The sequence below is a fragment of the Orbicella franksi genome, chromosome 6 (assembly GCF_964199315.1).
Source record: "Orbicella franksi chromosome 6, jaOrbFran1.1, whole genome shotgun sequence".
In the NCBI taxonomy this organism is placed as follows: domain Eukaryota; kingdom Metazoa; phylum Cnidaria; class Anthozoa; order Scleractinia; family Merulinidae; genus Orbicella; species Orbicella franksi.
This window is the reverse complement of record NC_138150.1, coordinates 11,584,324-11,612,317: the sequence shown is the minus strand read 5'-3', so window position 1 is coordinate 11,612,317 and position 27,994 is coordinate 11,584,324. Positions and strand designations below refer to the sequence as shown.

Sequence of the window (27,994 nt, the reverse complement as noted above, 5' to 3'; positions counted from 1 at the left end):
TACTCCAATTTCTCATTAAGATAATTACAGACCATCTGACGTATTCAGAAAGAGTCAATTATTGAATGAAGTTTTTGGACGTGTATAAGATTCAGATCTTATTTTTCATCTCATAGGCAGGCGAAATATAGTCAAACTTAGGCAAACGGCTTGCTGTTAAGCGGCCATCGTCTCTTTAACCCGCTAATGTAGCAGCTCTCGTAAGCTTGTAATTCTTTCCGATTGGCTAATTGCGAATTTGGGTACGGTAATCTATGAAAACATAGCCTTTATTACAAATATTAGTTATAAGTACATGTATGTAAATTAATAAATGGGTGTCCGCTAAGCGCGGCTCGACTCATCGAAGTGCTACTGGAGGCTGTTCTCTCTACCATCAAAGCCCGAAGAAACCTGAAAAATTATTTCATTTTATTTACCAGTCAAGACTTTCACTCTAATAAGGGTATTAAAATTGATTTTAAATACATCGATTCTTCACTGATCGAGAGGTGGTCAGTAAAGACGTTATAACAATGTATATTTATTTTGTAATAGCTTGTCCAAAGTATTTTGAACCTTGTTCATTCCCTTTTTATCAGGTCTAATGTTCAAATTCTGTTGCCCTGGACTTCAAACAAAACGTTTCCTTTTGGAGAGCTAGTGAATTTCTTGCTACCAGCGACACGAATATCACGCTTTTGAGTTTGAATTTTTTAACCTAGTTCGGAGAATATTATTTGAAAACTCTAAGTAAGTTGTTCTTCGTCTCAGAGCAATTAAGGATTTTTGCAATTCCAACACGGCTTTCTTTTCTCTCTGTAAAGCTGTTTCTTTCTCCTCTAACATTTTAAATAACTCTTCGTTCTCTTCCAGTATGCGTCTGCCCTCAACTGAAAGCCGAGTAAGTTGTTTTTCTTTCTCTTTTAACTTGGCTTTAGTAGTTCCCAAGTCATTTAAAATGTTTTTGCTGCTAGCAACCAGTTTAAGAACTTTTTCTTCCACTTCCTGGCGCTGTCGTTCCAGGTTTTTATTTAAGTGTTCTGTGGCTATTCTTAGTTCCCGTTCTTTGGTCAAATCGTCCTCGGCCTGTTTCAAGCTTTTGAGAACGACAGATCGCCTGTGGGTCCACAGCTCTTTCGTTCTAACTGCTTCCCTCAGTTTAACCTCGATCAGTCTTTTTTCTTCCTCGACTTGGCGGAGAGAAATTCCGAGTTCAATGATTTGTTCTCTTACCGTTGCGGAAAGACAGAAATCTTCCACGGCTTTCCTTGTCTTGACTCCGTGCTCGAATAAAAAACGAATTAGATTAGCTGAAGTCCGTTCAATCGAGTCTGGGAAACGAACAGAGAAGTCCTTCCTGCAAAAAAAAAAAAAAAAAAGGAAAAAAAAAATCAATAGCAACGTATAGCTAGTTCAACGCCACGGTCATGTGTCATTATACGTCGTTCATGGCATTTTCATCTTTCGGAATATATTTCCTTCTTTAAAACTGTGACACCATCGGGGAGAAGGTTTAAAAATTGCGACGATGATGTAATAGAATAAGTTTTCGCTACAAGACAGTATACGCCTCTCCGCTCAGTGGTGTCATTTCAAGGCGGGTGAAATGAAGCATCTCCTAGGGATTATGACGCCACGAGTACCGCTAACACCCTTAGGGATAAACCCTGGGGGAAGGAGTCCCAACACCTACTACTTCCATTGGTGAGCATGAAACCGCACCTCCTTTAAAGCCAATCCATAGAGCTATTGCGGCTTATTACGGCGAAGCAAGACGAAAGGTTTTGTAATTGTTCGCCTTTTAGCTTTTTATTGAAGAGTTTAACGACAGAGACCACCACGCTATGGTTCTGAAATGCTTTTCATGCATCTAGAGAATTTCAGTATGTTTCAGTTGAATTCAGTACAAATAAAATTCAGAATACCTGTAAGCTGGGAAGAGAAGAAAAGAAGGATACTGAGATATGTAAAGCTCCCATGGAAGATCATTTTCATCTGCGTTAATCCTGGAAAACAAAACAGTAGAGCATTTGGAATCTAATGACAACTTACTGTCACAGTCCACTTACGTTTCTCTGGACGAAACCCTATTTTAAAAGTTTGTAAACATTTGACAAAACGATATTGAGAGGTAATTTCATGTGGAACTGTTTATAACTCAAAGCAGTACTTTAATTTAAAAACAATATTCAATGATTAATCCGATGTACGTTTCCATGTTCTGCTAAATGTTCGTGTTCCATTATTCACCTCCATCAGAGATTGCAAAATGGTCGTCTGACTAAGCTTATTAATTCGTCTCTAACGAAAAAGAGTAGAGCCGCATGGATAGGCTTTCTTTCATTGTGTTCGGATACTAAGCAGAGTCCTTCGAGGATCGTGGCGTCTCGTGAACGGATGCTATGGTTGATGGTTCTTGCGTTTTTCTTTATCATAGGTTGCGTTTCAGCCGGGATCGCGTTCGACTCATGTTCCGTATGAGATCATAAGTGTCTGCTTTCGCTGATGAATATAACCCCGGAAGTCGTTATTAAGTTGATGGTCTTGTGGTGGAGCGGGAATTCAATGCCGTTTGTTTAAGCATCGCCCCTCCCTCCATTAGGTTAAAATAACCTACGTTAATTAGCATGGGAAAGGTCCTCATGCGTAACCTTGCAAACCGCTATCAAGCCCATGCCCAAAACTATACGCTGACACTTTTTATCAGCTGAAAGCCTTGGGTTTTTTTTTCTGTTTTTTTTTTTTTTCTTTGAAGGCTGAAAGGCTGAAAGCCTTGTTGTATCTCTCTATGTACAAGGTGCCTACACACGCAATGAATGTTCACATTCTAGAATATTCGAACAGCCTACACTGAGCCAAAGGACATCAAGACCACCAAGTGTGATGTCTGTCTGTTTACATGCTATGACTGGCGCGGAGCCGAACATGATTCCAGTCACACAGGGAACGGTGAATTGGGAGTAAAACGCACAGAGAGGAAAGCTCCCACAACTCCCATAAGTGAAAAGCGAAGATCCTACAGGCTGAAATATCCAAGACGCCTTTTCGTGGAATGATGGTACTCAAAGATGGTAGATGCAAAAGTAGTAATTGAAGAAAAGCCTTTCACGGAATTACAGCACTGCTTCTAGTAATTTCAGTTACATTAATTAGAGCTGTACTCAAACTATTGTGAGAGGTGGTTTTAACTTTTGAGAGCAAACACAAGCATTTCGCTACCTGAACGAAAAGTATTAAGCAGTATCTGCTATCTTTGATAATATTTCGAAAATACAGCATTCACCACAGAGAGACTACTTCAGCCCGCCACTAGGAACTAAACACTGACCAATTGACCAATGACTAATTACATGGGAAAAAGGAGAGGTCTGGAACTTGCTTAGCTATTAAAAGTTTTGGCCATCTTTTTTTCGTAGCTAGAGTTTCCCTGGAGGGTCCTGAAAGGGTGGGTGGTGCGTTATAAATCCCATTTCCAGGCCCACATTTAACCTAATTCCCATTTTCCAGACTAGTTTTTACCCAAATCCAAGTCTCGTTCTGGTTTTTCGTTTGTGATTCCCAGTCCCGGCGACCCAAATCCCATTTTCCCAACAAAAAGGTAGGCCAATCCTAGTTCCTATTTTCATCCTTTAGGCCACTCTCTCTTTACTTTAGTTTTTTTTCCAAGTGTTCCGATTGAAGTCGTTGCACTGCACAGTAACACGCTGAAATCTCTGTGAACAAGGCTATTGTGTCTAAAGCTGTACCTTGCAATGATGACATCACTCATGCTTTGGAAAAATCTTGCCACTGTGAGGAGAACTGGTTGAAGAGCCTGACAATAACCACACCATGGAGTGTAATACAGCAACAAAACATCCTGCAAGTCACAAGTACATGTTCGGGGGTTGAAAACTATTTCAAAGAAAGATATTAATGTAATAGGTGATTTGTAGGATGGTGTCATTTGACGGCAACTTCAAGAATCCTTCACTTTTTCTGTTTCTTGTACTAATTAGGGCAATTGTTATTTAAACCCCACTGGGAATTCAAAATTTGAATAATAAGGAAAAAAAAACGAAATGAATTCCCAGTAGTTGTAGTCAAATGATCCTATCATGCAAATCTGCTATTGTTAACGGAAAACTGAACTAGTGAGACGATCTCAGATAGTATAGAGTGTAATTTACGGCTCTGATACAGTAGTCATATAGGTCCTCACCCCTGCCGTTCACTCCCTTGGTAGTCAACTAGGCCTTTTCCCCTTGCAGAATATGTGCAGACAAAAACTTGATAAGACATAATCTCTGCGGTGTGTATGTTTTATTTGTGTTTGAACTCAAGGTCCAAAAATAACTTACAATTACCGTTTGTCAAGACAGCTTTGAATTTTACTGTGGTGTTTTATGTTGAGTTTCGTTCACCTTAAATTCAGTAATACGTTGAAGTAGCAAACGTGACAATGTTACTTTTCAAGCCAACGTTTGTAACTTGAGGAGGAGAAGGAGAAGGATGACCGGGGGGGGGGGGGGCAGTGGAGTTTCCTTTTCCTCTCAATCTACCAACCTTAGTTTCATCGAGCACTATTTCCTGGAAATTTGATGTCACCACTTCCGTTACACATGTTTGTGATGATGGACATTTGCGTGAACTTGCACGACCAGATCTGAAACGTCTTGTTAGATTTCCCGCCATGTAAGCCATCACAAACGTAACTGAAGAAAAATTAGACTTTTGTTATAATTCTAACCTGCGGAGGATTTATGATTTTAGGCATTTCCAGGGAAAAGAAAACACGACATGTATCCAAATAATGTCACGTATTTCAGTCTTCAGATCACAGAATCGTGTGAATACAACTTACAGCAGCCTTTTCCTAGTGATATGAGTATTAATTTGCATTCAGATGTGTATCACATAAGCACAGACTACATACTCACATTGTTTAAGAAATACATTATTACATCAACTATCACACAAATCTAGAATATTTTAAAAATGAAAGATTTGCGGGATAAAGAAATTAGATTCACAAATACTATTTTAGCCAAACAGAGATCTGATTGACAAAACAACAAGCTTATCAAAAGTAATCAAAACTGCAGAATATCATATTGTACCTATTGTTGAGTTGCCGATTTCTAACTCCTCTTCCAAGACATACTGAGCATTGTTCTGTAACAGAATAAAATAAATTTTTTATTTTTAATATTTATAACATGCTCATTTTTAACAAGATAAGATGCAATTGTTTTAATTTTGAGTTTCAAAAGTGCTATTGGACAGCAATGGAAATGATACCATACCAAAAGAGTATTGTTATTTTTATAATTATAAAAAAATCAAAACCAAAATAATGAGACTGATCACAGTAAATAATAATAATGTAACTGGAGACAGCCATGGAAAGTTTTGGTTCCATAATCATGTCTTCTGTATAGCTAGATTTGTTGTAGTTTTGCTTCAACGTTGGACTAAGCTGGCCAGCCAAACCATCATATGATGCACAATGAAATGTAACAACAGGTACCACTACTTTTACTATGGTGTAAAGAGCTAGTACTGACAGTGTAAAATGCGTATGCAAAAAGCTGGGATGCCAGCCTTCAAGGTGGAGTCTAATGTTCCAGTCAGTGGACTCAGCAATTTAGATTTGCTGTGCATCTAACCTCTGGGCATAAGTGACTATCCTCTGGAAGCGAGAAGGTTCAAATGTAATAATTGTGATGTTGCCTGACCATGCAGGAAAATATTTTGTTTTAATTGTTTTTCATTAAAAAAAGTTTACTACAGTTGAACCCCGGTAATTCAAATTCAGTTATTGCGAATTCCCTGCTATTTCAAACTCACAACCATTTCCACTGGATTTGCCCTTCAGTCATTTACTATTGATTATTTTGAGCTCACGCTATTTCAAACTACCTAACCATATTTTTTGTTTCCCCTGAGAGTTCGAAATAGCCGGGTTCAACTGTATATACTTACAGCTTTTTTTTTTTATTACATTGTATATTAAATGATTTTATGCAACTAATCATACCCTCAATGAGATATCATGAAGTTATCTTTAGTTACCTTATCTTATTTGTAATCAGATCATTGTACCTCTAAATCAGCAATAACCAAAGCAACCTCGCCCTGAGGAGTCCTATGAACACCAAGCCTCTCTGCCACTCCCCAGTACTCTATGGAATCCATCAGGAAAAAATTGACTGATCTATTACTATGGCAACCAGCTCCAGCAAATTGTGTCACAAGACCCGTATGTACACAAGTGTTATTGCCGACATCTTCAATGGAAGAATTGTCAAGAGGAGTGTGATGTTCTTGCAGAGGAGCAGAATGTGGAAAAGTGTTCTTTGTAACCTCCTGAGATTCTGTTGACAAGTTGTGCCTACTCACTTGATTATAAACATTTTTAAAACTAGGTCTTTTGAGTGGCGTAACAAATGAACTCAATAATTCGTTAAAAATATCATCAAAACTCCTCTGTTGTCTTGTTAATGACTCTAGGCTTGCAGTTTTCATATGTTCTAGAGTATCTAAATATCTGTATGTTTCTGGCAGCTGAACACTGCAGCAGATAGTTGTTACAGGAAGTGGGTAGTATAGAGGTTTAATAGTGCTGCAACCATCAGTGACAGAAGATAAAGTTGAAACAATACTACTTTTCAGACAGGTTGGTAATCCAAAGGCCATATTCCGAAATTTGTGGCACACATTGCAGATGTTATATTTGTTTTCTAAGATGTCACTCTGTTGTTGTACTTTGAATGACTGACAGTTCCTCAGGGGTGCAAATAAATATGGTGCACTGAACTCTTTGTTGGTGATCAAAAGGTCTCCTTGACTGTTTACAATTTTCAGACTTGAACCAAGGTTTGAAGAATCAGAAGTTATAAAATCATCTAAATTGATTTCCACTGATGTTCCAGCAGTGTTGTTCCTTTGAGTGCCTTCTGAGTTTTGAGAAACAGAATTAATTCTAGTTCTGTTGCATGAGCAATTAAAATACTGGGCTGCTGCAATGATGTACTGAAGTGAAAAATAAAAACACAAAAAAGCATTCTGGTTAGCTTGAGAAAAAAGCTTGACTAAGAGAATATAAATAATCTGAATGAAGTTTGGAAGCTGTATGCTTGTTTATCATCATGACCTTAGGCTTTACTGGGATAAGAAGTGACCTTGTTCAGTATAACAATAAACCATGACACCACTACACTGCTGTCCTTCTTGTACTGATTAATCCCTTACAGAGACAGATGGGTTGATGTAAGACAGTCAACAACTATTGTCCAGCCACACATGAACTACTCAATTTGTTCAATGCACTATTCAAAGGGAGGCATGGTGGCCTCATGGTTAGTGCACTCGTTCCTGGAACGAACGGTCTGGGTTCGAGCCCTAGCCGGGGTCACTGTGTTATGTTCTTGGGCAAGACACTTAACTCTCACAGTGCCTCTCTCCACCCAGGAGTATAAATGGGTACCAGCGAATTGTTGGGGAAACCTAACAAATTGCAGGGGAGTGACTAGCATCCCATCCAGGGGAAGTAGAAATACTCCTAGCCACGTCATGCTACAGAAACCGGGATAAGCTCTGGCAGCTATGTGCCATTCAGCTCCAAGGCTTCACTTTTCTTCTTTACACGATTCAAAGCTTTACCACTTTAGAACTACATAGAAAATCTTTGTACTTTGTACTTTGTACAATTATCTTTGATCAATTACAGCATGTGAAATCTAGTTAGGTCAAGTTACATGTACAGTATTATAGCCAGGGCTACAGTGATTTAACTATTGACATCATCTCACTGCATTTCGTCCACACACAGAAAAGCAAAGTTCCCCCACCATCCTGGCAATGAAACATAGTATTGAATGATACTATCCTTTTTCAGTTGGAGAGGTATTAATTCTACTCACCACTTCCAAGAGATGTTGATTTACTTTGTTCATGTAGGGTTTCAAAGGCAGAAACAAAATAAGAGCTGGCCCCTTGTTGAGTTGTTTTAAATAATACTCTTTTCTATCAGCGTTAGGACTGAGCTGAATGACAAGCTGAAGTAAAATGCACAGGAAGTTTTTTTATAATTGCGATATGTTGAAATGTTCTCTCATTTTGAATGCTTCTTACTTATATATGATACATCGAAGGACAGACGATAAGGTGATGTCATTAACGTTCTTTGTTGTTTCTTTATTATATACAACAAGAAAATTCTAAGTTGTCATTCGTCTGTTCATTTTCATTGACAGATCACACAAGACACCAAAATATGCTCAGAGCATCAGTAACAGACTTGGCTATCGCCTTGTGCCACGTTTTTTTATACTGATTACCACATTTTGACGTCATCTGTGATCTAATGTATTACTTCAGATTAATGCCCAAGTCACTAGTGGAGGGAAGGTGCCTACGAAGCCCGGGGGCTGCAACCGCAGTCACATCCCCAAGGCGCTAGAACACCTGACTGGCCTGCCCAACCCGCAACCAAGCCACGAGCCCCCGCGCGCCAAGCCCCCTACAGGCACCCGTCACACTCAAGCCAGATGGCATTGGTGGAAAAAAAAAATGCTGAAAAGAGGGGGGGGGGGGGGGGATAGGGAGGGAACGCAGAGAACCGCTAAACTATAATTCAATCCACAATGCCACACTAACGGAGCAATGAACACATTGCGAGTACATGGGACGACAACACATGTACTAACCAAAAATACCGCTGGACAATGTCAGCCCCAGGGCTCTCACGACCATATGACTGTTGCAAATGCTACAGAATGCACCAAACGCTAAACAAACGCTAACAGATGGCCAAGGCACTAACAAACGCCTACAAAAACGCTACTGACCAGACTCGCTCCTGGTCATAAACTATGTTAAATTTCATTGAACTATATCAAACACTACAGAACACACCAAACGCTAACCAAACGCTCACAGACGGCCAAGACACTAACAACTGCCTATAAAAACGCTACTGACCAGACTAGCTCCTAGTTGTTAACTATGTTAAATTTCATTTAAGTATATTGCACAGCAACATGGAATTCTATTTCAGTTGTTAATTACTTCATGTGTGGTGAGGGCAGATGGGGGCTTGGCATGATTATCTGCAATTTGAGTTACATGTAACAAGCAATTATCAGGCTAGGATCTTGTGCTATCCAGAGCATTCAAGGGCAAGGTAAGAATTTTTATCAACAATTGTGCCTGCGCAGACTATGGTATGATATCTAATATAGACCAATTTCGATATATTAAAATTCAGCCTAAAACAATAGACCTCAGCACGAGGCTCTGGGGAATAAACCCCACAAACTCTGTAGTTATTCTTCAGAGCCTCGCACTGAGGTCTATTGTTTTAGGCTCAATTTTAATATATATCGAAATTGGTCTATTATCTGTGGAGTGTCATGCATTTACCTCACATCTATTTGCCTCAATCCATCCAGTGAGATTCCCAGCTGCAAATTTTTTACTTGAGGGGTATTTCTGTAAATGGTGATAGCATAAGTATCAAAATGGAAAATGCAAAACAACAGGCATGAGTTCATCTGTTTTTGCAGGCTGAGTAACATAAATGTATGTCTGCTAAATAACAGTAATCATTAATGTGAGACAAGTTTAGTTTACCAATAAAAATGTATTTTTGAGTTATTTTTTTGTAAAAAAAATACCTCTTAGTCGGCATGTCGGTTATGTTATGGACGGGTCAATGGGTGAGTGAGTGAGTGAGTGAGTGAGTGAGAGATGTATGTATGTCACACCAATCAGATTGGATCTACTATAAACAGGCAATCAAATTTCTTGTTGTAAAGGTAAATGGTATGTGAGAAGATTTGATCCCAATAGAGTTCAGAGCAGCCATATTTATTCTTCTATAAAAGAGGAGGAAGTATTCAGATATTGGGTTTACTTGGACATTTTCTGTGGGTTAGACTGAGGATTTTAGTTAAATGAACGAGATGAGCCTTGAGGTTTGAAACAGTTTGTGAGTTAGTAGGATGCAAATGCAATGAGATATTTTTATTTTTAGTTACAAAGGTAACTTGATACTTTTGTTTTTCACAAGGAGTAAATTCAATTAGAGGTCACGAATCGTTGCGTCTAGTTCTTAGGACATGTTTTAGAGGAGATGAGACTAGATTTGAAACAGTTCTAACGTTTACAATAGTAAGTGCGGGTAACGATTGTTTTGTTCTTGTTGCATGCAAATATAACCAGATATTTTTGTTTTTTAGTTACAAAGTGTAATTTGACACTCTTGTTTTTCACAAGGGAGTAAATTCAATTAGAGCAGACGAATCGTCACCACTCTTTCCCACGAGATGTTTGCTATCTTTAGTAACAAATGGTAACTTAACACTTTTGTTTTTTATATGGGAGTAAATTCAATTAGAGCTGACAAGTTATCAGCTATTGTTTCCAGGATATTAAACAAAAAAGAAGCTTTCGTTTCTGGATGGTTTTTACGTCTCTGCAGTAGCAGTTTAATAGTTTTACTTGATGACATTCATTTCAGTCCGATATTTTTAAGTTAAAAAGTATGAAAACTGTTCAAATGTTCTTTGAAGACTGCGTGGCATCAAGTTAAAGTGCAATTTAATTAAATCAGACTTAAAAAGTGTCAGAGGTTTTTTTCTCTTTCTTTCTATTTTTGGTGAAGTTGTGTTGTGTTGTGTCGTGTAAAAAGGTAAACTTACGACTCGTATAAAATGCGAAAAAGTCTCTAAATTAACTTGAGTATTTTTAAGCAAAAATTCCTCTTGGGGGTTGAAAGGGTTAGGCCCGGTCCAAACACCGCTCCACTCATGTACCGAACCAAACTTGATTAAGTTTGACTTTAGAGCGACTTTGGAGCGAGGGCTGGTTCAGACGGCGTACTTGCGTCGAACTTAATTCGGGAAGCCGGTGGTAACAATTTTCGACGAGAAAATATGCATTCTGAATTCACGAACTCTGTCCAAATAGAAAAGCTGTGACTAACATTTCGCTGTTATCATGTTGTTATAGCAATATTTAGGGAAGCAAATTCAAACTCAAGGTTCAGTGTTTGTATTTAGACAGGTTTTCTCCTGGTTAAATCGACTTGTTAAAGGGAAGTCTAAAAGCTGGGCTATTATCACGAAGAGAAAGCAAAAAAATGAATTTGCGCCAAAGAAACTCGCTTACACAGTCCCGTTTCTCATAAATCGAAGGTATACTGGTATTTTGTTGTCTTTTTTAGTGACGACTTTGAGCTTCACGCATGACTGGTCAGGCCACTCAATTTTGAGCCAATCACGAGTCCCGTTATATGAAAAATAAATTACAGTAATCTATGCATTAGGTTCGACACATGAGGAGAACGCCATATGAATCAGCTGCCGCTCCAACGTTGCATAGTGCGACAGACCCTGCCAAATTTAATGTTGTTTGCCGTACCAAACTTAACCTGCCGAACCAAACTGATTCAAACGCCGCTCCTCTGCCGTACTTAACTCATCAGTTAGGTTCGGCGCATGAATGGAGCGGCGTTTGGAACGGGCCTTATGTGATCAGTGAGTGAGAAAGTTATGTATGTGCGCATGTCACACTAATCACAGTGCGGGTTGTATCAAAGAACGAATCAAATTGCCTGTTAGAAAATAAGATGGTATCTACATTAATCTGGAGACGTGTCAGGCTACTGTAGTTTGTTCAGTCAAACATTTTAAGGCTTACTATTTAGCTATGTTACCATGACCGATGTAACATCGCAACCAAAAAAAATTGTCAAATTAACCAAATCATTACTTTACCATGAATGCTTCTATCTCCAACACTTCACACAAAAAAATAACTCTTGCACGCCTTGCGTGCCTATGTTCTGTCATATGATACTGGTATCCCCAACATAAAATGACAACTTAGGACAGAACCAGATCTGTACTTTTGTGTTCAAATTAACTCTCTTGTGAGTTCAAAGTAGCACTCTCAGTGTTAAAAAGGTTATTACAAATAGTGTATTACATGTATACATGTACATTTAGTGTATTTCTCAGTTATATACTACCTTACCAACACAGCTTGGTTAGGGCAATGATATGCTACTTGTGATATGTCATCAACTCCTGCTTTCAATGCAAGCTTGGCACTTGTCACAACAACAAATTTAAACAATGGTCCAGATGCTGCATGTAAAAAAAAGGCAAGAGAAAAAAAAATTTCTTTCTTCTACCTTACAATGTTCTTACAATATCTTTATTGCATGTAACTGAAAGAAACAAAGAAATCTGTATGGGCCCACAAATGATCCTGGGACCACAAATGATCCCCAAACAGGACCACAACAGATCCCAGGACCAGAAATGATTCCTTTATAATAAATGATACTGCAAAAAATAGGAATGGCATGGACTCAAAGAAAAGTCTATGCATGTATACTTTGTTTACATTATCGCAAGTGAAGAAAAGTCATGCACCTCAGGCTGATAAAAGCAACAATAAAATGGCAAAATACTACAAAACGCTACATTAACTTTTTCATTTAGAAAATGCAATGCAAAAATAGGCATAAATATTTAAAGATGCCTGACTGAAGGAAACAAATTCTATTAACAGATATTGCACTTCACTTTTTCCAACTCAACTAGAGTTTAAAATATGATTTTCATTGCATAACATACCTTTAGCAATAAACTGCAATGCCAAACTAAAGAATGTGCTGTACTTCTTTGTGTTTATCATTGTCTGGTTGAAGTAAGCTATCAAAAGCTCCTAATTGAAAAATTTAAGATAATGTACAAAGAAGTTGATATCAAAAGCTTAAGTGTGAACTGAAATTAAACAATAAAAATTTAATTACAGTTTTATTTTGTGTTTATTTACATATAGTCTACATTGTATTTGAGGTCTTTTTTTCAATTATTAGAGTGTCATCATGGAAATTTCATGATCCATGAAATCCACTTTTGGGCACTTAAGATTTGCCCTGACTTGGATGAAATGTATAAGGCCTGCTAATGGATATGTATTTATATACAGGATGATATGTAACAGACCTCCAGGAGCACGTTTTGCCCTATAGGTAGACTAGCTACTAGTAACTTTGAGTGATCTTTCATTGGGTCCTTAGATGGCATCCATTGCCAGAGTTCTGCAGCCTTTGTTGGGTGTAATTCATTTCATATTGTGTTGTCTGCGCCCTTATTTTGTTTTACATAATTCTTGTACAGCTTACAGCTGCGAGTTTAGTTGCAGTTTTCAAGGTAAGTCATTCCCAATTTCTCAATCGTTCTGTTACAGTCCTTATTTGTTTTCGTTTCTTTTTTCTTTTCATCTAACACACGTGTGCATTGGAAAGGCAAATGCTGCCCTTCGGTAAATGTTTAAGAAAAGAAAAAAATAACTAAAAAAGAAAACAGAAAAAGAATTAGCATCCGGTCTCACTAGGATTTGAACCCAGAGCCACCTGCTGTAGTATATTAGGACAGCGGTTGTACATGTCAAAGTATACATCCGGGAGAGTGCGAGCGCAGGAAGAGAGTGTTGAAACGTGTACTGTGTGTACTGTTGTCTTTCGCCTTCGTGGCTGCCTTTTGTGGCTTACTTTTGCTGTTCGACACTACAAATTGGTGACGAGGATGTCAAATTCAGTAGAAAGAACGCTTCCGCCTTTAGATTTAACAGGTTCTTCCTCTCAGGTCGCAGAACGATGGCAACAGTGGAAACGATCGTATCAGTATTACATCGATGGCAAGGGAATCATGAATCCTTCTCGGAAAAAGGCTCAGTTACTTCATTTAGCGGGTACAGAAGTACAAGATATTTACGAAGATCTTCCAGATCCTGGACCACTGAATGCTGACCAGGATAATGAGTATGTGGTGTGTCTGCGAAAGTTGGATGCTCATTTCCAAGCCGAGGAAAATGTACTGTACGAGCGTCATGTCTTTCGTCAACTTATGGGAGAGACCGCTGACAAGTTCATGGTTCATTTACGTAAACAAGTGCGTCATTGTAATTTTGGTACAACTTTGGAGGAAAATTTGCGGGACCAATTGATTGAAAAGTTGTCTGATGTTGAGCTAAAGAAGAAGCTATTGGAAGTCAATAACATTACTCTGGAAGCTGCAATGGATAAAGTTCGAAAGTGGGAAGCCTCATGCGAGCAGGCAAGTCAAATGGTCATGCCAAGACAAGAACCTGGAGTAGGCGCTAATGCAGTTGAAGAAAGTCCTGGGCGTGGAACCAAAGGAAAAAGTGTTTGTTTCAACTGTGGTAAAGAAGGTCACTTTGCTCAGAGTAAAAGCTGTCCAGCCCGAGGTTGCAAGTGCAGCAAGTGTGGTAAATATGGTCATTATGCTAGCTGTTGCAAAGGGGGAAGGAACTGTAAGTCTGGAAAACAAGGCACCACCCAACAACGGGGAGGCAAACAGCAGCGCCATGGTAAGGGGAGACAGGCCAATCAAGTTGAGGATTGTTGTAATCAATCAAGTGAGGATGATACATTTGCATTTACTATAGAGGAACAGACATGTGCTATGTCAAATTTGGCTGAGCCAGTGATCTCAGTGAAGATTGGTGGAATCAGCAGAGATGTGTTAATTGATTCAGGTTCTGCAAGTAACCTTATCAGTAAAGATACACTGCAGGAACTTAAGTATCAGGGGCTCAAGATTGAATTAAAACCTTACACAAAGAGATTGTATGCTTATGGGAGTCGAGAGCTTGGAGTTGAAGGCCAGTTTCAGACAGAAGTTTCCGTATCGAAAGCAAAGGTTGTGGCAAATTTCATTATTGTAGAATCCGGGCGTTGTTTGCTGGGATATTCGACTGCCACAGATCTTGGAATCCTTCGTGTGGACCCCACGGGAACTCTCGGAACAGCAGACTGTAACACTGTTGATGATACCTGTTGTAAGATAGCTTTAGATAAGGCTCAAATACTCAACGCAATGTTAAACACTGTCAACACAATGTCCGACATAAGCCAACTCACATGTTCGCGAGATGTGGAGTGGCCCACGAAAACGTAAGGGACTCCACAGAGGGGTACCCACAAGTTAATATTACAACATCTCCCCTCTAACAGGATTCAATGAGTCTCTGGGGCTTTTTAACTTGTCGCCCGGATCTGGTTGTAATAGGTGATCGTTCTGCATTTCTTGGTCCTTCTGCTAATTCCATTGGTTCTGGTGCTGAGTCCTTTATAGAAGGTGATGATGGACATCTTGGAGAGTCAGCACACTGGGGACTTGAAGGAGGATCATGCAGCCGTGGTCTCATTGGATGATCATTTGGGACTGAGATTATCTGCCTTCGATTTCTTCTATAGACACACCCTCGTTCATCCAGTACTAAGTATGATCGTGGCAACACTTCTGCTTCACGCCATTCTCTATCTCTATTTGGCCGAATTCACACCTTGTCCCCAGCTTCAAGTGGAGGCAGATCTCTACTCTGTTTGTCGTAATTCTTCTTAGAGACAAATTGACGTAGCCGCAGCGCTTTCACTACTCTATCAGGATCCACTGCCTGCGGTAATAAGAGACGTCGATGGGTTGGTATCATTGTGCTTGTGTGCCGACTCATCAGCAGCTGTGCAGGTGACACGCCGATATCTTCAAATGGAGTGTTGCGGTACTTCAACAGCCCTTCAAAAGGGTCTTTTTGGTCAGCTGCAGCCTTCTTCAAAATGCGCTTTGCTGTCTGCACTGCTCTCTCCGCTGCACCATTTGATTGGGGGTACTCTGGAGAGCTCGTTGTGTGGCAAAAACCCCAATCTTCAGCAAATTGCTTGAACTCATGAGTGCTGTCGAATAGATTCCTGGTATTGCTGTACTGGGAACCATTATCGCTCACAACCTTATCCGGGACTCCAAACCTTGCAAATATTTTCTTCACGTTGTTAATGACACAGGTGGCAGTGTTCTGACGCAGTAATTCAATTTCAAAGTATTTTGAATAGAAGTCAGTGACCAACAAGTATGTTTGGCCTCCATATGCAAACAAGTCAGTCCCGACTACCTGCCAAGGTAATCCAGGGATGTCATGTGGATGCAATGACTCTCTTTGTTGTCGGTTGCGGAAGGCATTACAAATTGAACAGGAGCTGACTTTGTCTTTGATCTGGGCTGTCATTGAGGGCCAGAAGACATAATCTCTGGGAAAGCTAAGGCTCTTACTTTCTCCCATATGAGCTCCATGGATTTCATCCAGCACCTCAGCCCTCAGTGGTCTTGGGACGACTATTCGGTCTGATTTAAACAGCAATCCATCCTCCACACTCAGCTCTTCCTTAAAACTCCAGTACTCTCTAGCAAGCTCATCAACCTGTTCTTTCTCAGATGGCCACCCTTTCAAGACATACTCCATCACTACTCTCGAGGTTTTGTCAATGCTGGAGGTCTCCTTAAATCTCTTCAGTGTGCTGCTTTCAAATCCGAGCTCCTCAATAAGATTGATTCCAATTACATCTTCTGCTTCACTGACTGGCTCCATATCACTGAGAGGTGCTCTGCTAAGACAGTCTGAGATGACTTGCTGTTTTCCAGGGACATATCGCACATCAAGATCATACTTGGTAAGTTTCAATAGCATCCTTTGTAGCCTGGGGGGAGCATCATTCAGAGACTTGCGGAAGATAGACTCTGAGGGTTTGTGATCTGTCTCTACAATTACTCTGCGCCCATATACATAGGTGTGAAATTTCTGTGCGCCCCAGACAATTGCAAGCAGCTCTCTCTCGATGTTTGCATACCTTTTCTCACAGTTAGTTAGTGTTTTGGATCCGAATGCAACCGGCTTGCCATCCTGTAGGATCACTGCACCAAGGCCTTTACTACTTGCAGCTACATTTAGCACTGTTTCCTTGCTGTTGTCAAAATAAGCTAGTGCAGGTGCACTCGTGATGACTGATTTCAGATTGTCGAAGGCCTCTTGTTGTGGCTTTTCCCAAACAAATGCTGCATCTTTTTGGGTAAGTTGCGATATGGGTTCTTGTTTGTCAGCCTTGTGCTTGATGAATTTGTCCAGGTAATTCACAGTTCCTAGTATGCGAAGTACACCTTCTTTGTCTTCTGGGGGTGGCATCTCATTAATGGCTCTGATCTTCTCCAGATCTGGTTTCAAACCTTCAGATGAGAACGGGTGTCCAACATAACTTACTTCTGGTACTCTAAGCTTCACCTTTTTAGGGTTGAACTTCAATCCTACCTCCCAGCTCTTGTCAAGTACTCTTCTCAATTTGTCATCAACTTCAAGCTGATCTTTACCATGTATCGGGAAATCATCCACTATGATTTCAACAGGAACCCCTTCAAACAGTCTGTCCATCTCCCTTTGGTAGATTTCAGGGGCTGGTGAGATACCAAAATGGAGTCTTGTAAATTGGTAGCGCCCCCATGGTGTGTTAAAAGTCAAGAGCTTGGAACTCTCCTCCTCTACGGGGAGTTGCCAATATCCACTGCATGCATCAAGTGATGTGAAACTCTTTGCACCTGAAAGTCGGTTTGCAACTTCTTCTACGGTAACCATTGGATAATGGGGTCTTTTCAGGGCCTTGTTAAGATCTCATGGGTCAATACAAATTCTGACATCATCCTTTGACAGTGGAGTGTCCTTTCTTTTATCCTTCACCTTTCTTTTGTCAATAACTAGCATTGATGAGACCCACGACGTAGGCTCATCCTCTTTCACGATAATACCATCTTCTTCCATCTCTTTGAGTTTCTCTCATGCTGGCTCCGGCATAGCAACTGGAATTTTCCTGGGAGGGTGAACAACTGGGGGTACTGAAGCATCAACTTCCAGATGTACTTTGTTTGGAAGTGTGCCGGGTTTGTCACTGAAACAATCTGGGTACTCCCTCAATATTGGGTCCTTCTGGAAGATGGTCTGGTCTCCACATGCTCTTGGCGTATCCAGCATGGCTGGATTAGGTACTGGTGTATCTATCAGTTGGAGATTCATAAACTGAAGGACTTCTAAATCCAAGCAGGCATCACATCCCAATAAGGGTGTAAAGTTCCCGTCAACAACAAGGTACAACAGGTTCATTTGACGATTCTTGTATTGAGTTTGAAGGCGTACACAGCCTCTTGGATGAATGGGCTCAGTTGCAAGCCAGCCTTTCAAGGGTTGCTGAATCTTTTGGAGAGGTTTTTTGGAGATTTTCTTATACAGATGAAAGGGTATGACGGTAGCCTCTGCACCTGTGTCTACTTTTACTTCAACATTCTGCCCTTCAATCTTAAGAGTGATAAGGCTCTTTGTTGATTTCCTGGAATCAGAAACACTGTCCAGTTCAATAGATCTAAAATAGGTATGTACCTCCTTATTCATATTCTGAGTGTCTAGGTCTGGTGGACTTTCTTGTTGCACTAAATCAACTTTCGAACCTTCTTTTACATTCCCTGAGCACACTTGGGCAAAATGACCTTCTTTCTTACACTTTAAGCACTGTTTTCCAAATGCGGGACAACGAGATGGTCGTGTAAATGGGTGCTTGTAACCACAAAACTTACAAGAACAAGCAGCTGTCTTGTCAGCTTCTTTTGACTTTCTAACAGGCTGAATTCCTAATGAATGCTCAGTTCCAGCACTCGCTTGAATGTTGAACTAGAACTTTTGTAATTCTGAGGCTTCAAAGGTACGACAATAATCATGAGCCTTCTGTAGGGTTAGATCAGGTTTCTTTAGCAGTTCCCCTCTCAGCTCATCAGATAATACACCTCCCACAATTCGATCTCTTATTAGTGAATCTTGCAGTTCGCCGAATTCACATGTTAGCGACAACCATTTCAGTTCGCTGACAAAGTTATCAACTCGCTCTCCCTCTTTCTGGTTACGCTTATTAAACACTAACCTCTCATAAATGACATTCCTTGCTCCCTCACAGAGTGCCTTAAATTTGCTGCAAACATCCACATAACATTCTTTGTCTTCTCCAGCATTGTAAACAAAATGACTATATTCTTCAATCGCTTCGGGTCCAGCACAGTGAAGTAACATGTTTACGTTCAATTTGTCTGGTTTGTCATCTTTGCTTTCTGCCACAAGATAAATTTCAAACTGCATTAAAAACTTTCTCCAGTTGTCCGCTGCATTTGCATCGAGCACCAAAGGACCTGGAGTTCTCGTATCTTGCTCAGCCATTGCGGTTTGTAACTCAGCCAAGCCCTGATAAACTCCTTGCAATCTCTAAAAGGTTTTCACTTCTGACACCATGTTGTAAGATAGCTTTAGATAAGGCTCAAATACTCAACGCAACGTTAAACACTGTCAACACAATGTCCGACATAAGCCAACTCACATGTTCGCGAAATGTGGGGTGGCCCATGAAAACGTAAGGGACTCCACAACAGAGGGGTAGCCACAAGTTAATATTACAACAATACCTCTGTGGGAGAACTCAAAGCAAAATACCCCAGTGTGTTCCAGGGAATTGGAAAGCTTAAAGATTATCAGTTGAAGCTGCACGTTGATCCCAGTGTAATTCCAGTCGTTCAGAAAATGTGACGAGTACCTTTTTCTGTAAAGGACAAAGTAACTGCCAAGGTTAATGAACTCCTTGACAAGGACATAATTGAGAAAGTCGAGGGGCCTATGGTGTGGGTAAGCCCAGTGGTTGTCACCCCTAAACCGTCAGGGGACATAAGGTTATGTGTGGATATGCGGAGAGTCAACAAGGTCATTATCCGGGAGAGACTGCCCATACCAACCATAGATGAAGTCCTTGAAAGCCTTAATGGGAGGGGTGTTTTCTCGAAGTTAGACTTAGGGTGGGGTTTTCACCAAATCGAGTTGGATCCTGAGTCAAGGGATATCACTGCTTTTGCCACCCATGATGGTATATTCCGCTACAAGCATTTGAGTTTTGGTGTAAATGCCGCACCAGAGAAGTACCAGCATATCACCACCCAGTCAATGGCAGGTCTACAAGGAGTGGCAAACATAGCAGATGATCTTATCGTTCATGGTTGAGATACTGAGGAACATGATAAGAACTTACACAGTGTGTTGCAACGCCTTAGTGAGAAGCAGCTGACTTTGAATGCTGAGAAGTGCACCTTCCGAATGACTAAAGTGGTATTCATGGGTCTTTGCTTAGCAAGCATGGAGTCAGCCCAACTGAGGAAAAAGTCAGAGCCATTGCAGAAGCAAGTCAGCCTCAGACACCTTCAGAAGTCCGTAGCTTCTTAGGACTCGTTGGATTTAGTGCCAGGTTTATACCTGATTTTGCTACCACTGCTGATCCCCTCAGAAAACTTGCAAGAAAAGGAGAACCGTTCGTGTGGGGCGAGGAGCAGGAGCAGTCATTTCAGAGATTGAAGAGTCAAGTTGCAAGTGCACCAGTCCTAGCTTACTTCGATAAGGACATCCCTACCTGTGTTATTGCTGACGCAAGTCCAGTTGGCCTCGGTGCTGTGCTAGTGCAAGAAAAGAATGGGGAAAGTCGTGCCGTCTGTTATGCCAGTCACAGTTTGAGTCAAGTGGAGCATCGTTGTAGTCAGACAGAGAAGGAAGCATTAGCCTTAGTCTGGGCGTGCGAATGCTTCCACCTCTACTTGTACGGGCTCCTGCAGTCTGATCTGGTGACAGACCATGAAGCACTTAAAGTCATCTACTCAAGGAAGTCTAAACCTTCAGCCAGAATAGAGTGCTGGGTTCTGCGTTTACAACCGTACAACTATCAGGTTTGTTATGTGCCTTCACGAAAAAACATCGCAGATGCCCTTTCCCGACTGACTAAGATACCTGCTTCAGATCAGTCCCTGGAGGATGATGGATACATACGCATGATAGCTCTACATGCTGTCCCTGTTGCATTGAGAATCAAAGAGATTGAAAGAGTCTCAGCCCAAGACTCAGAGTTGCAAGTAGTCAGGAATTGCCTCATTGAAGGAAAATGGGACAATGCTCCAAAGCAGTATTTGCCAGTGCACAATGAGTTGACTTTTATCGGTCATGTGATTCTACGGGGAACAAGAATTGTTATACCCCAAGAATTTCGCAAGAGAGTTGTCAGTTTGGTATATGAGGGGCACCAGGGAGTCGTAAAGACAAAGGAGAGACTTAGAACAAAGGTCTGGTGGCCTGCTATGGATCGTGATGCCGAGAGAAGATGCGCAGAGTGTTACGGGTGCCAGATGGTTACCAAGAACATTCCACCCCCACCATTGAAGTCAACACCATTACCCAACCAGCCATGGGAAGAAGTAGCTGTGGATCTAATGGGTCCATTACCTTCTGGAGAACACTTGTTAGTTCTCGTTGATTATTACAGCCGGTGGATGGAAGTTGATGTTATCCGAAAAACCTCCAACAAAACCATCATTCATTGCTTGGATGCTCAATTTGCAAGACATAGACTACCCAAAGGTCTACGTACCAACAATGGCTCAAATCTTGTGTCTAAAGAGGTAGAAGATTATCTGAATGAAATGGGGATTGAACACCGTTACACGACACCTCTATGGCCAAGAGCTAATGGCGAATTAGAGAGGCAGAACAGGTCGCTTCTAAAGTCCATGAGAGCAGCCCATGCAGAAGGAAAGAATTGGAGAGAGGAGCTAAACAGGTTCCTTTTGGCGTACAGGTTCACGCCACGTTCCACTACAGGAAAGAGTCCTGCCGAGTTACTGTTTAGAAGAAAGCTGATAACTAAAATGCCTGAGCTAGTCAATGTTGAAGAGGAGGAAGTAGAAGTAAGCGACCAAGCCGTCCGTGATTGGGACACTCAGAGAAAGCAGTTTAACAAGGACTATGTTGACAAGAGGTTCCACACCAGAGACCGAAATGTGAGAGAGGGAGACAATGTTCTGCTTGAGAAGAAGAAAGAAAATAAGCTGTCACCTTGCTATGAGAAGGAACCATATCAGGTGATATCTCATTATGGGGACCAGGTGGTGTTGCGATCACCACAAGGTGTTCAGTACAAACGCAACCTTCAGCATATCAAGCCCTTCAATATGCCAGATCCAAAAGAACAGGAAACGCAGCTACAGGATGCTGAACCACGGACCAAACCTAAGCCATTTGAGATGCTACCTATGGCAGAGGATCAAGTACCAACCACTGAATCACCACCAGAAGATGTACCTTCTGCTGTACCTACAGCTGAGCAGCCTGTGAGGAGATCCGGCAGAATTACGAACCGTCCGAAGGCTCTGAGTGACTATGTTCTGTACTAAAACTAGAGACATTTGCATTGTCATATTATTGTTCACTGTTATTGCACGAGTGACATTGAAACATTGTTTTATGAACTGAACTGCAAAGGCTATGTTTATGCCTAGTGTGACTTTTGTCTTGAACATTTGAATTTGAACTGAACTTTTACAATGTATAAAAAAAACTGGAAGTTTGTAATGTTTCTGTTTTTCAAGGTTAACTATCTAAGCGAAGAAAGAGAGGGAATGTAGTATATTAGGACAGCAGTTGTACATGTCAAAGTATACATCCGGGAGAGTGTGAGCGCGGGAAGAGAGCGTTGAAACGTGTACTGTGTGTACTGTTGTCTTTTGCCTTCGTGGCTGCCTTTTGTGGCTTACTTTTGCTGTTCGACACTACACCTGCACTCTAGGCAAATGCCTTCTCCAGTGTGCCACACTGACAACTATACACCTCATGGAGAAAATATTGATCATATTGGTTGGCAGGGAAGTGCTGCGTCTAGTTAAAGCAGCAGGCTTTAGTACATTCCTAGGGTGAACCGACACGTCATGCGAAAGTATTACCAAACTCATTTATCATTGTACTTTTGTCTTTCTAGAAGTTGCCTACTTGCAAGACTAGAAAACGTCAACCCAATGAAATAACACTAGCCATAAGCCCATAAGTTAGCATTGGGGACCGTTTATTCCAGAAGGATATCACATTTTCATGGGCAATAAATCAATGATGTTTGTTTAACTGATAAAAAACAACTGGGGTTTTCGGGGGGGAAAATCACATGGTATTGAGTGGCCATGATGAAAATCAGATCTTTATATTTGGGGTCAGTGGAAACGATTTCATGGCTTTACAAGGACTTTCAATACCATGTGGTTCACACTAAACTATGACAGCAAATGGTCCTTACATGGACATTGGTTTTCCATTCCTTCATACAAAGTCTTTAAAATAATCTTATTGTCTTTTCATTACTGACCTTAAATTCTTTTGAAAAGGTTCACCACTTACATCCAAGAAAATAAGAATAGATTTATGATATAAATTCTTTTAATTTATAATTAACTAACAAATTACATAACATGACATGAAATAATTAATATTTTAATTACCTGACTTAACTTCTTTGTCACTGTAAGCTCTGCATTATTACCTATGTACACAAATGGTCTGATGACAGAATGAAGAAAACCAATCTGTAAAGATGAAACAAATATTTAATTATTACCGGTAATCCTTGAGTAGGCATACCGGTAACTACCCTGATGTCCCAAAGGTTTTCTTTCTTACGGATGCAAGAAAATTGAGCTACGAATACTGTAGATGAAAAAACAGGACCAAATGTGTGAGAGTACAAAAATCTCAATCTGGTGTTGATGGGTTAGAATTTCACTGACTTTACACTGCAGTTTTATGTAAGCAACATGAAAAGTTTAACATTTGAACAGAGCATAATATATCCATATCTATCAATCAGTAACTCACCATCTTGGATGTTCTGTGTTCTCCTTTGTACTCCACCCCATCAAAATGTGTGTGGATGGCAACAAGTTTGGGAAACAAATCAACCTTTTGCTGCTGAAAACAGGTACCTGTCCAGCAATTAATAGCGATAAACAATACCTGTAAATGAAAATAACTTGCATTTTTCGGTCTTGTTGATATATAAATTATAACAAATTTTTATATATTATTCTACATATGCACATTTTTCCTGTGTGCATCGTTGAGTTACACTTGTAAGACAACATCACACTCAAGAAAATTATTATTAGCTACTCTCATCTGTCTCTCGAGCAGCTGGCTTATTTCGCATTCTCCAAACTTTGCAAGTGCATCATCACTAATTGCTAATTAGTAATACTCTAGTGGCGATTAAGTCACACACCACAGTTCTAGAGACTTCATCCCTACATTATTAATTTTCAAGCATGACAAGATCATAATGTGTACAAATTAAGTGTAACATAAACATGACTGGGTTATGGAACAATTGACATGCATGTACATGTAATAAGCCTGGTGGCAAAGCAAAGTACAACAATTACAATATACTTTACATTGACAGCAAATTGACATATATCAAATCTAATCAAACTCCAACCTCTTTATATAGGATATTTGCTGCCTTGTTAAATTCTTGAGCAGCATTCCTTGACCGTCCACACCAGGGTGCATAAAAAAGGACAAAGTTGACCTCACTCTTTTGGAGCAAGTCTTTAAATGTCTCCATTGATCCATCCGGAATTTCAACCACATTTCCAACACTTGAAAAGAGATGACGAGACTCAGGAAATCTAAGAAAGTGTTTATCTCCACTGAAAATACAGTAAAACAATTAACTTTTGATTAAGCTCAATGCAAGCAGTCCCAGATTGAAACTGAAAGTGCAAAGTTAAGCTTCCATAAATTACAGCAAGAAGGTGATCATAGAGAGTGAATGCTACAAAGAAGTGGTTGTAGCTATCAGCAAGCCCCAAAATTTCAAACGTTTTTGCTTGTAAATAAATAAATAAATAAATAAATAAATAAATCTATAATAAACTTAAAAAACAACTAAATAAATACATAATCATGATACTGTAGTTCATCTATTTAGTCTCCAGAAATATTGACCTTTATTAAATTCTCAACCTTGGATAATGCAATTCTAGCTTTCTTATTGGTTCACTGGATCTCGGTTACCAGCCATTATACCTGAGTTTGACCTTATATGGAAATGAATGCGGTAAATGTCGCTCGGCATAAACTTTTTCGAGGGAAGCCAAGTTTTGTTGAGAAAAACATGGACGAAAAAAAAACAGATTCGGTGAGCTATCTACGGAAGAAATACAGGAAATTATGGACAATGCCATCCCAGTAACAACAAAAAAGCCACAAAGTTTGAGATTAGATTATTTAACGGTACGTATACGTTAAGTTTCCTCGAAAAGTTGCAAAATTAAAATATGACAGTCGAGATTTTACGCACTCATGAAGATTATGTAACAAAAACAATGTTTACTTTATCAGAATGGCTTGCTAGTCCTGGTGGCACCAAATTTCCGAAACCGATATAAGCAATGTCAAAAGAAGAACTGAACGTTTGTTTGAAGTGTTTTTACTTGTCTGCGAGGAAGAAAGATGGTACGTATTGCAAAAGTTCATCGATTAAATCCATAAGGAGAGCCGCCATTGATCATTTCCTTCGCACGCCGCCACACAACAAACCATTTTCCATTATCTCTGACCAGGCAAATAAATTATTAGAGCATTTGTAAAAGGCCTCAGGAAAATAGGCATCATTGCTGTCCTTACGAAAAACACCTCAAGGAGTTGAGTGTTTTGAGCTGAACCAAAGTAAGCCCGGTTCTTTACCAGCCACGAAAAACCATCAGGGTGGCCTCGGAGATTCTGAAGATGAATCTGACGCTAAGATAGTTTCTGTCTCTGACTCTGAGTCTGGCCAACAATGAGCTCCACACATACAGCTTGAAATGCCATGGCTTTCAAAGCAAGGGAACTCCGAAAGAGGTCTTGTCGAGCATAATTTTGGCACAACGTCTGTGTCACATGGCGATCAAAGTTTTCCGCAGCGTTATTACAATGGCAATGTGCAAGTACGCAATTATTCAGCTCTTCTCCACAACTCGAACTTGAACGCTTTTCAAACTTTCTGAACAAGTTTACATCTCCTTCATTTGATATACGTTCCTTGAATTCTACTTGATTGTAAATTCATTCAGCAAATTTGCTTGCTTCACTTTCAAATTTTTCATTCAACTAATTTTATAAACGGCGCGCATGCCATGTGATTTCCCACTTGTTGTTGTTTTCACCACATCGATTTCCGGTCGCTTTGTAAAATTAAAACCCAATAAAATTAAGCTATAATTTCCAAGTATACAAACGCACCGAATTTAATAAAACAATTATTCCATTTGCGCTTGTTGGATATGAGATTGGTTATAGCCAATGCACGCTCATGGAATAATTGTTAAATAGTGCCCATGTTAACTATTTTGGTAACTTGAAGCAGCATATCCCTCTCCAATAGTTCTTCATTGTTCTTCATATGTCCTGCTATTATAAAACGTACATGCATGCAGCTACATGTACATGCTTAGACAGATACTAAATGACTATTTTATACTTAATTGAAGTAAAAACAAGACCTCATACCGGTAGATATCATAAGCAGATAGGTGGGGTTGGACCCAGGTCAAATGTCTTATGAGCAATTCACATGGCCACAAATACTACTGGAGAGCTGGCTACTAGAGAGCTGATTTTTTTTTATTGTGAATATAGTGTTACCTGCATAATCATTTAAGAGCTTAACATTCTTAACTCAGAGCTATTAAGGCTCACCAGAGTACTACTAAGGCTACATGTTACTGAAGTTCTATTTAGGCTACCATAATCTAAGCACTATTTTAATAGCATTTACTATATGTCCCACCCCCATGTTGGGGACTATCAGTACTATTGTCCACAACCCACAAGAACAACTGAATTCTAGCAAAGAATTCTGCACCAACAATATGGGTCTCCCGAAAGAATTCACGTGGGTTACTCCACAGAATTCCAACTTCTCAACCATTATTAATTTGATTCCGCACCCCCCTGCAAAATCCTTAAATTTGCACCATACATGGTAGCTAAAGAATTCCCCAAATTTCCACTTTGTCCCTAAAAGAATTCCGCTGGTCCTCAGTGTTCAACAATCAACAATTGGGTGCACATACTAGCCGCTAGTCACTTCAAGTGTGATCAGAGCTCTGTGCAATTCCTGTATTTAAGCTTACATGTGTAACTGTAGAAAACTACTAAGCTTATAAAATTAAGACTTGTTTGGTTATCACGAAAGCCACATACTTGCCATTAAACCACGCACACCCACGAATTGACAATAGGAACAATCCAAGAGTGAGAAGAAACCGATACTTGGCAGCAATCATAGCCGCATGTTGTAAAGTCCTTTTTTCTCTAACTTAACTCATGGACCCCCAAACACCCTATCAACATCGTCCACGTCCGCCATGTTGAAACCGAATCAAAGATGGCCACGCAGCACTCATCTCCAAGGCCCTCTCGGCTTTGCCAAAAATATTAAAATTATCAGTCATCTTAAATAGGAGGGAGATCACTGACATTTCAGGCTGGAATCAGGAGCGTATAAAATATTCATCATGTTGAAACAAATACTTCAAGTGCCTTTTGTTTTCTTTGTTTAACCGGAGATGCAATATAATTACGGGCTTTCAGGTTTCTCACAGGTCATGATCGTTTTGTGGTTTTTGAAAAGATGGCTACATCACTGCTTCTTTTAAAGGTCCGTTATAAACGGCATCTTTTTTACGAATCGTGCGATTGTCTACATCCACCATATTCAGAGTGTCTTGCACTGACGGGCGTCTCCCTTTGTAGGACCCCCCTATGTAGATGTAGATGTAGATGTCGATGTATATCAGTTGGAGAACCAAGTGAGGCAACAAACACATGGCCATTAAAATGTTAATAATTTGACAATTTTGATTGAAAATTTCCTAACAAAGTGGAAGTGAAGTGCTTTGTTTCACGTGATCAACATGCAGCCGCATTTTCTCGACCAATCATCGTTTTAGCTCTAGTTTTAAACAGCACGCGCTATTACGTCACAATGGCTTCAGGTATATAAGAGACGCGCGTTCACAGGAATCGTCATTTTCCCGTTAACTCTCTTAGAGTGAAGTTCGGAAAGTTTGTTGGAAAAAGTTGAGATTTACGTCAAGAATGGGCTGTTGTTTTAGTAGAAAGCAAGCCTTATGCTTCAAAAAGAAGAGAAAGGTGAGCAAAGTTCAAATGGTTGTGAACTTTACTCAAAATTCGTAAACAATTCGCGTCTTTGCGCACCGACTTCTACAGACGGTTT

General features: G+C 40.1%; 3 protein-coding genes across 4 annotated transcripts; 1 reads left to right on the top strand and 2 right to left on the bottom strand.

Moving 5' to 3' along the window:
* Positions 1-17: 17 nt before the first annotated feature.
* Positions 18-27,385, bottom strand: LOC145491577 (thioredoxin domain-containing protein 11-like). Of its 2 annotated transcripts, none has more exons than XM_081470818.1 (14): positions 26,959-27,385; positions 24,206-24,419; positions 23,587-23,724; positions 23,214-23,297; positions 12,612-12,702; positions 12,004-12,116; positions 9,388-9,456; positions 7,887-8,021; positions 6,067-6,996; positions 5,082-5,136; positions 4,528-4,676; positions 3,729-3,841; positions 1,908-1,988; positions 18-1,339 (listed from the first exon to the last, which is right to left on the bottom strand). In XM_081470818.1, exons 1-14 carry the CDS (start codon positions 27,039-27,041, stop codon positions 673-675), a joined length of 2,922 nt encoding a protein of 973 aa, XP_081326944.1. In that variant the 5' UTR covers positions 27,042-27,385; the 3' UTR covers positions 18-672. The 2 variants fall into 2 exon arrangements, with proteins under 2 accessions (XP_081326944.1, XP_081326945.1); XM_081470819.1 differs by having other exon boundaries at positions 24,206-24,368.
* LOC145491578 (uncharacterized) lies at positions 12,921-14,980 on the top strand. The gene has a single exon (XM_081470820.1). The coding sequence runs from the start codon at positions 13,428-13,430 to the stop codon at positions 14,961-14,963; it is 1,536 nt and encodes a 511-aa protein (XP_081326946.1). The 5' UTR covers positions 12,921-13,427; the 3' UTR covers positions 14,964-14,980.
* LOC145491579 (uncharacterized) lies at positions 18,547-19,083 on the bottom strand. The gene has a single exon (XM_081470821.1). It carries the CDS (start codon positions 19,081-19,083, stop codon positions 18,547-18,549), a length of 537 nt encoding a protein of 178 aa, XP_081326947.1.
* Positions 27,386-27,994: the final 609 nt, after the last annotated feature.